General features: G+C 42.7%; 1 protein-coding gene and 1 non-coding gene across 2 annotated transcripts in view; one reads left to right on the top strand and one right to left on the bottom strand.

Annotated features, from left to right (window-relative positions):
* The window catches only part of Lrp2 (LDL receptor related protein 2), a 160974-nt gene that overhangs the window by 38209 nt on the left and 109755 nt on the right, over positions 1 to 13010 (top strand). The window contains exons 5-8 of the mRNA XM_031370522.1: positions 8726 to 8836; positions 9150 to 9263; positions 10901 to 11017; positions 11920 to 12069. Coding sequence (XP_031226382.1) covers positions 8726 to 8836; positions 9150 to 9263; positions 10901 to 11017; positions 11920 to 12069 — 492 coding nt within the window. The remainder of the gene's footprint in view (positions 1 to 8725; positions 8837 to 9149; positions 9264 to 10900; positions 11018 to 11919; positions 12070 to 13010) is intronic.
* On the bottom strand, positions 868 to 994 carry LOC116092720. Its single transcript, XR_004119442.1, has one exon. It is a non-coding gene; the product is annotated as a small nucleolar RNA SNORA8 (small nucleolar RNA).

The raw sequence follows: 13010 nt of genomic DNA, 5'->3' as shown, positions 1-13010 counted from the left end.
GGGAGTGTTACGGCAAAGTGACAGTCCTCTGTAGAGCGTGCTGTGTGCCAAGCTGTCTCTGTGTCTCTGATGTCAGTGGCTGGTGAGAGTCATTGCTGAGATAGATCCATTTCATCTGTGATTATTAGCTGTCTTAAACATGAGTTTGGATGCCTAGCAGCTGCTAGTAGCATTAGTGTTCTTGTGATCAAGGGTTAAGGGAGAGGGGACGTCACCAGAAGCCAGACACATTTTTGCAGGTCTTCTGCCCAGTAGTCATTGCTTGTGGACAAATCCAAAACAAGCTTATGAAGAGGACTTTTTGTTTCCCTTTTCTTAGAAATAAGAAACTGGGTCTTGATCTGTCAGATACCTAGAAATCACTCACAGATAGTTACAGATGTAGGAAAAGACCCAGAGAATTTATTTTCCAAATATCTGAAGACCAGGGAGCTTGGCTCTGTTATTTGTAGCTCTGCCAGAGAGACCAGACCTCTGTGTCATGATCCCTAGCCTTTCAAGTTTCTAAAGCCAACACATTGCCCTCCGAGACAGAACACCTTGTATCCATTCCAGGAATTCCATTCCAGAATGAGGAATGATGTGCAGGAATATTCTTAAGGAGGTGGAGAAGGTGAGAATGGATGGGAGGAAGGCAAAACAGTTAAGGTCCCCATAACTGGATCATTTGAAGAGTCAGCTAAGAGATAGGCATTGGAGAGACATGTTTGTGACCCCAGAACTATGGAGGCTGAGGCAGGAGGACCTCGAGTTGGAAGCCAGGGGCCTCCTGCACCCCTCCCCACCAATATAAATTTCCTATGACATAAGAGCTACTTAAAGCCTCTGGCCTTTTTGCCTGCTATATTTTCTTTTCTTTTTTTTTTAAACTGTATCATTAGAAATACCAGGTTTAACATGCACAAAGCCAAGAAACCAACGATGCCAGATAATGAGTTTCTATCGAACTGTCTTTTGAACACTTGCCTGCTCTATTTTCATATACCTCAGGTCCTTTCGATTATTCTGCACATTGAGGAATATGTCTACCTATGCTAAAAGCTTTGAAATAGTTATAGTCCCCCTCCCCACCACACACACTGGTGTTTTATTACTCATCTGTAAAATGGCATCTGATATTAAACAGCTTGCCCGAACCAGAAAGATTCAAAACTGCAGTCCATTTTACTTGTAATGGGATTAGCATCAAGCAAAACCACTCATGCAGAGTCTTAGATAAACATCAGAACAATGCACCAATTATGGGCCATTCATTTAATATACTGAAGTGACTTTCGGTTGCTCAAAAATAGTAGCCGTTTTCAGGGAGGTAAAAAAAAAGATTATTTTTGTTTTATTGAGCACCAGATAGGAACGATTTTGGTGTGAGTAAAACTATCGCTAATTATCGCGGGTTTGCAGCCCTCTCTTTTGTTACTTAGGAATGCTAAAGAAAGGGTAAAAATCCCTGTTACAATGGAGGCTTTCTTGCTGGTAAGCAGAGGTATTTTGGTCTGCCTGCAACTGGGGTTGCTTTGTCCCTGACGATTCATTTCTATTGCCTTTCTGTTCAGAATTTAAACATTTTTCTAACTGCGGAATCTCCAGCTGGGGCCACGGTGGGAAGGGACAGTTGGAGTCATTCTGGACCGTGAGGGCTCTCAAGAAGAACGCACTGTTCCTCAACTTCAGTTCACAATGGGTTCCTGCCCAATGAGCCTTGCTCAGGTGACCCTGGCTGGCACACATAGCCCAGTACAGTTGTACCTGCTTAGCATTCTCACTCGGAGCCAACCTTCCGGGTCCTGAAATCTGAGGAAAAATAGAGAGAAAAAAATAAATCTTTTATTTAGTTCAAACAAAAACTTTATAAATATCTCTCATCTTTATAAAAATTCTAAGATCACAGTTAGCTGTTGCCCAATTTCTCTATCCCTTGTCACAACAAAGCCTCTCTCTCTCTCTCTCTCTCTCTCTCTCGCTCTCTCTCTCTCTCTCTCTCACACACACACACACACACACACATCACTGTATAGCCCAACTTGCCTGCAATCAATCCAACTTCTGGGAACACTCTTGTCAATGCCCCCAGTCACTAACATTTTTGTTATACCTAACAGTTCTTGTTCAAATCTTATCTTATTAAGGAGTTATTGTTATTTGACCCTGCTCTTTTTTTGCAATTTTTTTTTCTGTGTGTACATTGCTCTATTTATTCTGGATAGCATTTGTGTTGGTGTCTGTCATTCCACTGCCTCAAACAGAATGAGAATTCCACAAGGGCAGGGATTTTACTATATAGCTCCATCTAAAGTGCCTTGATACTTGTGATATGCAGAATTATTATTTATTATATTAGTTTTACAATCTGAGGTGCAGCTGGCCACTGAAAATAAGCATAAGGAAGAGCTAGGAATAGGAACAAGGTGTTGATTGGCCCTGACGATGCGCAGCGTCATAACTCCTATGTTGGAACAGTGCCACTAAATATGGCGTCTGATAACATTTGTGCACGAGTCCTTTGAGGGCGTTTTTTTCTTCTGCACTCTGGACCATTTACTCTTGTATTAGAGCTTGTGTTGCAGGTTTGTTTGTGTGTAGGTGGAAGGAGGGCTTCTTCTTAGGTACATTTCTGAGTCTAATCTCAGGTCAGTGCACACTAGATGGTGTACATCTAGATGTTAGGTAGGAACTGGGGGCTTTCAACCCTGCTTTACATATCAAATTGACATCTTTACAGAGCATGCTATGTGGTTAAAGACTGTGGAGCTGGCTTCAACTTTCTGGGAAGTTGGAGAAAGAATCTACACTGCCATGAGTTGTTTTCTTTCCTCCCTCCCTCCTTTCCTTTGGTCTGCCTCACTCTGTAGCTCTGGCTAATCTGGAATTCACTTTGTAGCTCAGAGTGGCCTTGAACATGCATCCTGCTGAGTACTGGGATTTGAATTTTTTTTACCTATTGCCATTCCATTCATGATCCTTCTTTTATAACTTTTCTTTTTTGCCTATTTACTTGGAAGCTTTGAGAACCAGACTGCTTGAATTTGAATTCTGGCTCTCCGGTTTGCCAGTTATGTGACATTCCTCAACCTCTTGAGTGCTTCAGGCTCCTTATCTGTAAAATGGAAAAAGGTGTTCACTCCATGTGGATGGAAAAATAGTCATGTATGTTGAATACTTTACCTGTTTCTGGGACCTAGATTTCAATATATTGTTGTTGATGATGATATTTGCTTATTTAGCTTTATGGGTTGTATTCCTGAGTGTTGGATTTTCTAGTCAACCTAGTAAACTTTTCTCTGGTAATCATTACATCCCTCGGGTCAGCCTGTACAGCACAGTACAAGACATTAAGTAATAGAATGACTCTAAGATCTTGGAAGAACCAGGTATTATCTGGCTGGACTTGTGGATCAGTAACTTCTTATTTGTTCTGTCTGTGATCTTGGGCTTTAGCATGCCCCTCTCCTCTTTTTTCCTCTTTCCTTCCTGCCTCTTTGTTCTTCTTTCCTTCTCTTCCTTCCTTCCTTCCTCCCTCCCTCTCTCTCTATTTCTCTCTCTCTCTCTTTCTCTTCTTTCTCTATCTGTAGCCCTGGCTGTCCTGGAACTCTGTAGACCAAGGTGGCCTACAGAACTCTGAACTGTTGCCTTCTGAGTGCAGGGATTAAATGGTGGGTCACCATTTCCCAATGAGCCTTAGTGTTCTTGATATGCACTGAAGATGCCTTCTCTTTATAATTAGTTTGCCCTACTGTGCTCCCTCCCTTCGTTTTCTTCCTTTCTTCTTTCCACAGGGTCTCTGAGCCTTGGCTGGCCTGAAATTCACTGTGTGGATTATGCTGGCCTCAACTCCTCCACCTGCCTCTGCCTCCCAGACCCCAGATCTAAAGTCCTGTGCATTGTTTTCTGTTTTTCTAGAATTCTGATAATGAAGACTGGAGACTTAAGCTGTGTCTTCTCTGGGGTAAATGACTCCATTCTTAGAAGTTGAGGTACTCTGCTCTATTCAGATGGCTTCCTCCCTGACTCTTGTTTTGTTTGAGGCGTGCTTGCTTTACTTTTTAGTCCTGGCTGCCCTGCATCTCACTGAATAGACCAAGCTGGCCTCCCAGATCTGCCAGCCTGCGGGTGCCATCACCCCTGGACTCCCTCCTTGATTACCTAAAGAGAACTACAGCATGAAAGTTTCTTACACAAGACAAAAAAATCATTAAAAAGGGATCACAGTGCTGTGTGTGCATTTTGTGGCAGATGTCAATGGTGGGACAGGAGGACACAGAAGGGGCAGTGTGTATGTGAGGAAGTATGACAGTTTTGTCTTAGTTAATTGGCCCCTGGACAAGGCTCAGGATGCAGCTGATGCTCTGAGGTGTTTGCTGCTCCCTCACATTTCACTTTCTCTGCTTGACAATTCTGCAAGACGCCACGGTCATTGGGTGGCTTTGCTCTGTGATTAAAACAATGTAAGGTGAGGTGCAGCCTTGCTAGATGTATTGCCCAATGGGAAACTCACCTGATTATGACTTTTTGTTCTTAGATTAGCTTGAAACTCCTTAACATTTCCAACAAGGGAAGTTTGGAACTGTTTCTTTTGGGTGGCTATCTGAGAGGGGATGCACCACAAGCTATCTACATGAAGAAAAGGCCAGAAGATGTGTAGGGTTTGGAGTTGAGATCTGTCCTCTTTTGTTTGAGAGAGATTCATTATCAGCATAGATGGAGACAATGCTCCTCATTGGGGGAGCTGACCTCTGGCTATCCTGATACCACCCTGATGACATCAAGCTGGCTCTGTTAGCTGCTAGGAAAAAGCCTTGTCAGTGGATGCTGATTTACTTCTGCTTTAAGTTTTATGGTTGGCGAAAACAAGAGCCCTGGCCAGCACATTGATTCCAGATCCTTCCTAGCCATAACAGCCACCTTAAATGTGGTAGCCACAGACCAAACCCAAATAAATTTTCCCCCTGACAGGTGGCTTATCTGTGTCAGAGGGCTGGCTTTCTCAGCTTGATGCTGCTCTCAGAAAGCTAGATAACATGTTGACTCCTGGAACTATCTGGCACATGGTGTGGTATGGGTGAGGGGGAGGGGATTGAGTGAGGATCTCTCACCTGGCCTTGTACATCTCTGGAAGGCAAGAGTTGTGTGGCCCATTAAAGGCATTCCACAAATCGTAGCATCCCCATAATGGAAGGAGAATACTGGCCTAAGGATGAACTCAATTTGGGGCTATTGTAAAATAAAGTTCAGAACAAATTTAAAGTTTTAGTTAGGTATTTTAAAATGCCCTGTATTTTTATTCTTTGCTTTAGAGTTTTCAGAAGTAGAAGCTCCCAGAGAACGAGCAGACCATGTCCCCTGACAGCCTACTTTTCTTTGTTCTTTGGCATTATTTGGACAAGCCCTCCCTGTAATTCTGATTTTCTTCTGTGACTCAGCATGTTCTTCAACCGCTTTTTACTGTTTAATTTTTACATTTATTTTTATTTTATGTGCATTGGTGTTTGCCTGCATGTATGTCTGTGTTGAGGCCATTCAATCCCCTGCAACTGGAGTTCCAGACAGGTATGGGCTGCCATGTTGATACTGAGTTGGTGTTGGGTATTAAGCTCCAGTTCTCTGGAAGAAGAGCCAGTGCCTTTAACTGTAGAGCCATCTTTCCAGTGCCCCCACCCCCTTTTTGGTTGTTTGCTTTTAGAATACTTTTCCAAAGCAATAGGCTCACACATTGTGTGCTGGACATGACCACATATTAAGTCATGGGTACTTTGGCCTTTGGTCCACCGATATGCTAATTCTGGTAACATATTGGTGGACCACATTTTAAAGTTTAGAGTTTGTGGATTCTTTTAGCTCCTGGGCCCCAACATGCTGGTTACATAGTTGCAGGTACACACCACATTCACCAAGAAACCTGCTGCCTAGTGGGGAGGGAGATCTTTGTTCTTACAAAGGCTTCCTTTCCTTGTCTTCCCTAGAGCACAGAAGTGTCCCTGTGGCTGTCCATTTCCCATATAAGGTATGAAGGGCATGCTCATTCACTTCAGTGAGCTACTGGCACCTAGGACACTTTCATTTTATGTTGAAGCTACTAAAGTCCCTAGTGAAGAGCCTTCTGTTGAAGTTATGGGACTGAGATAGCTGCATGTAACTTAAGAAAAATTTAAAAATACAAGGACACTGGTGCTCCACTTTTGAACTTCTGCAAACTGAGGATTTAGGCCTATTCTTTTACTATAGATAACCAGGAGAAGGTTATTTGAGAGGTTATTTTTAACACCAACACAAGGTGAATGCAGTTCACCTAGGATTCTGTATGCAGTACAGCTAGGATTCTGTACCTAGCTTTTGCTTGATAGGACCATCCAAGAATTATATGGCATATGTTTTTTTTTCAAAGATTTATTTTATGTATATGAATGAGTACACTGTATGTGACTACACTGTTCCTCTCTTCAGATATACCAGAAAAGGGCATCAGACCCCATTACAGATGGTTGGGAGCCACCATGTGGTTGCTGGGAATTGAACTCAGGCCTTTTCAAAGAGCAGTCAGTGCTCTTAACCACTGAGCCATCTCTCCAGCCCCTATATGGCATATCCTAATCAGCTTGTAAAGCCTCAAGTTGGGTTCTTTAGTGCAATTTTAGCTTCAGGCTGGGGATGTGCCATCCTCACTTTGAGATTTGCCTTGGTTAAAATTAGATCTGAAGACAATCAGAGAATCACCAGAAAAATAATCCTTAGTGAGCAAGACAATGACCAAGGAGGAGACCACACTGGTGTGAAGGACCATATATAAAAAAAATTAAGTCAGAAGTGATGCTACATGCTTATAATCCCAACACTAGGGCAGCTGAAGCAGGAGGATGAGTTGAGGACAGCCTAGCCTGGGCTACATAGCAAGGCTCTACCACAAAATGAAACAAACAGTAACAAAGTGAAGCAGAAACAAAACAGCAAAACAACATTTAACTCCATAGCTGCCTTGTGGTTACTCAACAGCAATATTGACTAGTTCTTTCTCTTTCTTTCCTCCTCTTGCTTCTCTCTTTTCTCTCTGTCTTCCTTATCTTCCTCCTGTTTTAAAAAGATATATATATATATATATGTATATATATATATACACACACACACATATATATATACATATGTATACATATATATGCATACATATTCTGTCTTCATATACATCAGGAGAGGGCATCAGATCCCATTATGGATGGTCATGAGTCACCATGTAGTTGCTGGGAATTGAACTCAGGACCTCTGGAGGAGCTCTTAACCACTGAGTCATCTTTCCAGCCTCACCTCCCCTCTTTTGAGGCAGAGTTTTACCATGTGTCTCAGGCTAACCTAGAACTCACTATGTAGGTCAGACTTTTTTCTTTAACTTATAATAATCCTCTTGCCTCAGCTTCCTGAAGTTACAGTTTGGAGCCACCTTTCCTGATTAATAATAAACAATTTTTTTCTTTCTTTCTTTTTTAATTTATTTACATGAGTATACTGTATCTATCTTCAGACACACCAGAAGAGGGTATCAGATTCCATTTCCTATGGCTGTGAGCCACCATATGGTTACTGGGAATTGAACTCGGGACCTCTGGAAGAGCAGTCAGTGCTCTTAACTGCCCAGCCATCTCTCCAGTCCCAACAGTTTTATTTTCATTACACTGAGTGTTGCTCTAATTCCTGATTCCAAGATCCTGATAAGTAAGGTAGGGTCCATGAGCTAAAGGGTGTCATTATGTGAGGGGCAAAACAGATAATCAGATGTGTGTCATAAAGGACACATGTTCAAATATGAAGAGGAACGTGACAGACATACACCATGCCCTCCCTGTATTCTGATTTTCTTCTGTGACCCAGAAAACCACATTAAGCATCTAGTTAATCTTGAGGTGTGTGTGTGTGTTTGTGTGTGTGTGTGTGTGTGTATTCACATTTGTGGATTCAGCTAACTTCAAGATGGAAGACACCTGTGCTGAAGGTAGAGACTTTCCCTTATTACTATGAGTAACAGTGTGACATGCGTTTGCAGGCATTTGCATTAGATGAGGAATCATAAGCAATCTAAACATCTGTGAGGTTGTACAGGAAGATAGGTACAGATTATCACAAATCCATATTATTTTAAATAAAGTCTCCATGGATACCAAGGGATGGCAGTGACTTGTGCTTGGGGAGCAATTATGCTTTTCAAAGCAGTTTACTAGACATTGTTTTCTTAGGACCCTCTACTCTGTGTGGTAGTTATTCATATACAGTGACAGAGCAAACATGTTGAGTAAATACTCATTGGCTATTTTCTCTGCCCTTGGCTAAGGTCTGACATTTAGGCTTATTCCCTTCCCCTCCAATAAGTGAAGTGGCCCTTCGCTCACCAGAATATGTATAACAGTTCATGAGTTTCTAGAATATGATTTGTATTGTATAGGAGGGAGTTCCATTTTGAGTCATTATGTATTTTCTAATTCTTCAGTTTTCATCTCAAAAGCTACTCTTTAGGGAGCTATCTCTTGGTTCCCATATCTTCCTATGGTGAGCTTTTGGAGATTTCCATATCTGTATGTCATTTACTGTGTTTGTCATTATTTGATTGATGCACCTTTCCCTCACTCTGTCTCCAGGAGGTTAGGGACCATCTCATATTTAGTACCTAGCATATGGCAGTGTCTTAGGAAATGTTCATTAAAAGGATGCCTTTATTTAAGATTTGCTTGCTATTTTTTTTCTTAAACAGATTATCCAACATGTGATCAACTTACTTGTGCCAATGGAGCCTGCTATAACACAAGTCAGAAGTGTGACCATAAAGTTGATTGCAGGGACACCTCTGATGAAGCTAACTGCAGTAAGTCACATCCATTAAAGGGGTGGTGGCAAGTTGAGGCTGGCTTCTACTGACTAGACAGAGACGAATGTAAATATCTCTTCCCAAGCCCATGTCCACTGAATTCATATCAACCACTACTGGGAGTATTGACACCATGGATTTTAGTAGAAGCTACAAATTGAGCCCTTTTTATTCCCCAAGGACTGGTTCTATCAGCACCCCACTGCCTAATAAGTCACTTTTAAAATATGAGGTAAGATCTTCTAGTGAAATTAGATGATGACAACTGAATGGAGATGATCTCACTTTCTTTCTTGTTTCAACCCCCTAGCTTCTCTGTGTTCGCAAAAAGAATTCCAGTGTGGCAGTGGAGAGTGTATCCTTCGTGCCTATGTGTGTGACCACGACAATGACTGTGAAGATAACAGTGATGAGCGAAATTGCAGTACGGTGATTTCCTTATGCTGGGTCATGTGATAAGATGTGATAAGAGAGGGGTACTTCCTCCTCCCCCAAATACTAAAATACCACTTTTTAAAGAAGTCTCTGTTTGGTAGAAGAAGCCAAAAGTTAGTGGGAGAGCTACTGCTCCTCTCTTACCTTATTAGTACTGCACGGCCTGCATTCCTTTATCCTCCAGGGGTCATAGTAGAGGCGAAGGGTTGTCAATAGTCAGCTTGCATTCTTCCCTACATCCTTTGTGGCAGTGTCACAGTATGTCACATGACTCTGACCTTTTAATTTTCTTATTTTTATTTTTGTTTTTTCAAGGAGAGATTTCCCTGTGTAGTCCTGGCTGTCCTGGAACTCACTCTGTAGACCAGGCTGGCCACGGACTCAGAGATCCACCTTCCTCTGCCTCCCAAGTGCTGGGATTAAAGGTGTTCCCTACCCCTCCATGGTGAAGACTCTGATCTTGAGGAAGAGGAGTTTCCTGTTCTAGCTCCAATTTTGAAATTCTTATTGCATTAAAGTTAGAAGGCCAGGAGAGTCCCTATGGTTGCTGTGAATGACTTCCATTGTCTGCATCCTTCTGACCCAAGAAATAGGTCTGTGCCATAGCTGTACTCCGAGCATCCTTCCTGGCATATTAGAAAGCACTGTAATAATAGTTTTATCAGCTCCCATGACTCTCCATCTTCCTGGGGCCATTCGCCTTCTAGAATCCCTCTTCTGCTTTGATTGGTTGGTGCCCCATCTCCCTGTTTTTCTGGGAGCTAGGTCGTAGAACCTGGGCATTATTTCAGTGAGCAAATTAAAAAGATCAAAGCATCATGGAGTGGGTGACTCGGAGTGTTTTGGTGCAGATGGCAGTTACAATACTTCTTCCTTTTCCTCTTCCTTTCTCTCCTCCTCTTCCTCTTCCTTTTCTTCACGTTTGTCAAGATACTAATGCTCAAACTGATGCAGACACTTCAGTTACTAGGAGTGCAATGCAGGCAAAATGAACACCCTAATTTCCCCCAGGGACTGTGCCTTTGTAGTGCTCATGTTGCATGTAATTTTAAAAACACGCTTGCTCTTTCTCCAGAGCTCTTTCCACGCCCCCAGCTAGGCTCTGTGTGTGATCAGAAGACTCCAGCCCCACTCAGCTCCTCCAATTGCCAGCTGACGCTTTTCCCTTGAAAGCTGGGAGCTGGCATCTCTCCAATGGCCAACCCACCCCACCCCCCGCCCCCACGCAGCTAGCTCCACCAAGCCACCAATGACGGCCCAGGCTGTGCCCTTTTCTCCTGTCCACCTTAGTCGCCCGGAATAGAAAACACGAGACAGCCTTAATATTTTAAAACTAGTCAGATTACTCAATGTTGGCAAAGGCTATCATATCCCACCCTCCTTGGCCTCCACCACTGGCAGAGGCTACAAACTACCAGCGCCTGGAGACTAATGTCTGTTGCTTCCTCCACTCCACCACTTGCTCTAAGTCCTCCTTCTCATCCCCTTTCTTTTATCTCCCCGGGGACCAGGAAGTCCCACCTTTTCCCCTTCTCCCAGCGATTGGCTTCAGCCATTTTTAATAGACATAATCGAGAAGCAATTAGGGAAACAATACCTCCACTGTGCTCTGTTGTTCTCTTCCAGACTATGACACCTGTGGAGGCCACCAGTTCACTTGCTCCAATGGCCAGTGCATTAACCAGAACTGGGTTTGTGATGGAGATGAAGATTGCCAGGATTCTGGTGATGAGGATGGATGTGGTAAGGACTAGAGAAGATTCCTACCTAGAATCATTTTCCTCCCTTAGAAAAGGAGGCGACCCCACTAGAATCCAGCTGCAGCAATGTCAGTTAGTTAACTTTCTTCCTGTCATTAAAGAACGTGCCTTTCTTTTCTTTTTTAAAGATTTATTAACTTATGTATATGAGTCTTCCATCTTCCTGTACATCTGCCTGACAGAAGAGGGCATCACATCCTATTATACATGGTTGTGAGCCACTATGTGGTTCCTGGGAATTGAACTCAAGACCTCTGGAAGAGCAGCCACTGAGCCATCGCTCCAGCCCCACCTTTCTTTTTCCTTCAAGACTACTTGTTCTTATAGATATAAAAGTCGTAAACGAGGGGAAAGAGCCTTTAAAAATGCCTAGGCCTGTGGTAGTCTGTGAGTTTCGATTTTGAGTCACTGAAGGCTGGGAACATGGGGACGGAACTCAGGATGGGCGGGCGCATCCGACTTCCTATCCAACTATCATTTGAGAAGGACATTGTCCTTAGTATGCCCTCTGCCACTGTCCCTACAACAATTCTGTGATACCTAATGTCCACTCTATACAACAGGTGCTGCCCACTGCTCCAGTTCCAGACAGAAGGCTGACTCTTATCCCATTGGTTTTAGGTTTTGGTATTCTAGAGGAATACCACTTTTAGTTCTAATTTGCCTTTGACTATCAATGTTTGTTGGCTGCCATATTCATAAAATGTAGCATTTAAATAGTTGCATTTGATCATATGGGATCTTAGTAAAAAGGCTGGTGGTAGCCTTTATTGTAACAGATAGGTTGTTTGGCTTTTTGTTTCTCACCTGGCCCATGTCTTCTTTTAACCATTAGGAGTGTTAAATCTCTAGGGTGGCCCATAACTCTCTTTCCTTCCCTTTCAGAAAGTAATCAACGTCATCATACGTGTTACCCAAGAGAATGGGCATGCCCTGGGTCTGGACGATGCATCTCAATTGAAAAAGTTTGTGATGGAGTTCCTGACTGTCCAGAAGGTGAAGATGAGAACAACGCCACAAGTGGAAGATTCTGTGGTGAGTGTGGGAGCTGCATGTGGCTTGCTTCCTGATAAGAAGTTTTCTAGAACTGATTCTCAAATGCAGAGAGTATCAGTTGACATTTGCACAACAAAATACTTCAATTCAGTCACTTCATTGACAAATATTTGTTATGTCTCATGGCAGTTCTTGCCTATACCAGCCCACTAGCATGTCATGCTAACTAACTTACACTTGGTTTCACAGTGCTGGAGAGTAGACCCTACCATTTGAACATTTTTAAGTCTCTGCAAGCGCCATGTTTGCTAAGGTATTGACAACAGCATGTCATTCGGGTAAGGCCAGAGTGGAACAAAAGTATATGCCAACAGGGAAAGTTGTTTAAATAACAATTATGATGACTTTAACATGGGAGCTTTTCCATCTTGTGATACTAGTGCTCAGACATAAAGAATTATGAGAATTATGCCCTACCCACTGAACTTGTTACATACATTTGATGTCTTATTTTATACTGGTCTTATTTGGCTATACTAAGACAAGCCTCTGATTCCTAGGGTGTGTATGTGGTCTTCCAGCGGTTCTTAGAATAGGTAATGAACTGAATTGGCTGTTTGGTATATAAGCACCCTTTTTGTCTCTCTCCTCCCAAGTCAGCCCAATTCTGAGAACATTTCACATCTCAGAGGACAATTTTGAACTTGATCTCATCTTACTCAATTGGTAATTTCACAAATGAGCCAATGTAATTCTAACTCCAAGGATCCCCTGACCCCAATACTTGTCATATCTAAAAAGTCCTTCCATTCTGTTTGGAAGACTTAGTATAAAAGCTTCAGAATAAACAAATGATATGTAATCAGTGGTCAAAGTTTAGAAAGGAGATATTAACAGAAAAACAGCTGGGCAGTGGTGGCGCACGCCTTTAGTCCCAGCACTTGGGAGGTAGAGGCAGGCGGATTTCTGAGTTCGAGGCC

This window comes from Mastomys coucha, unplaced genomic scaffold (assembly GCF_008632895.1).
Source record: "Mastomys coucha isolate ucsf_1 unplaced genomic scaffold, UCSF_Mcou_1 pScaffold15, whole genome shotgun sequence".
NCBI classification, from domain to species: Eukaryota; Metazoa; Chordata; class Mammalia; order Rodentia; family Muridae; genus Mastomys; species Mastomys coucha.
The sequence above is the reverse complement of the archived record's forward strand: the minus strand, read 5'-3'. Positions and strand labels throughout refer to the sequence as shown.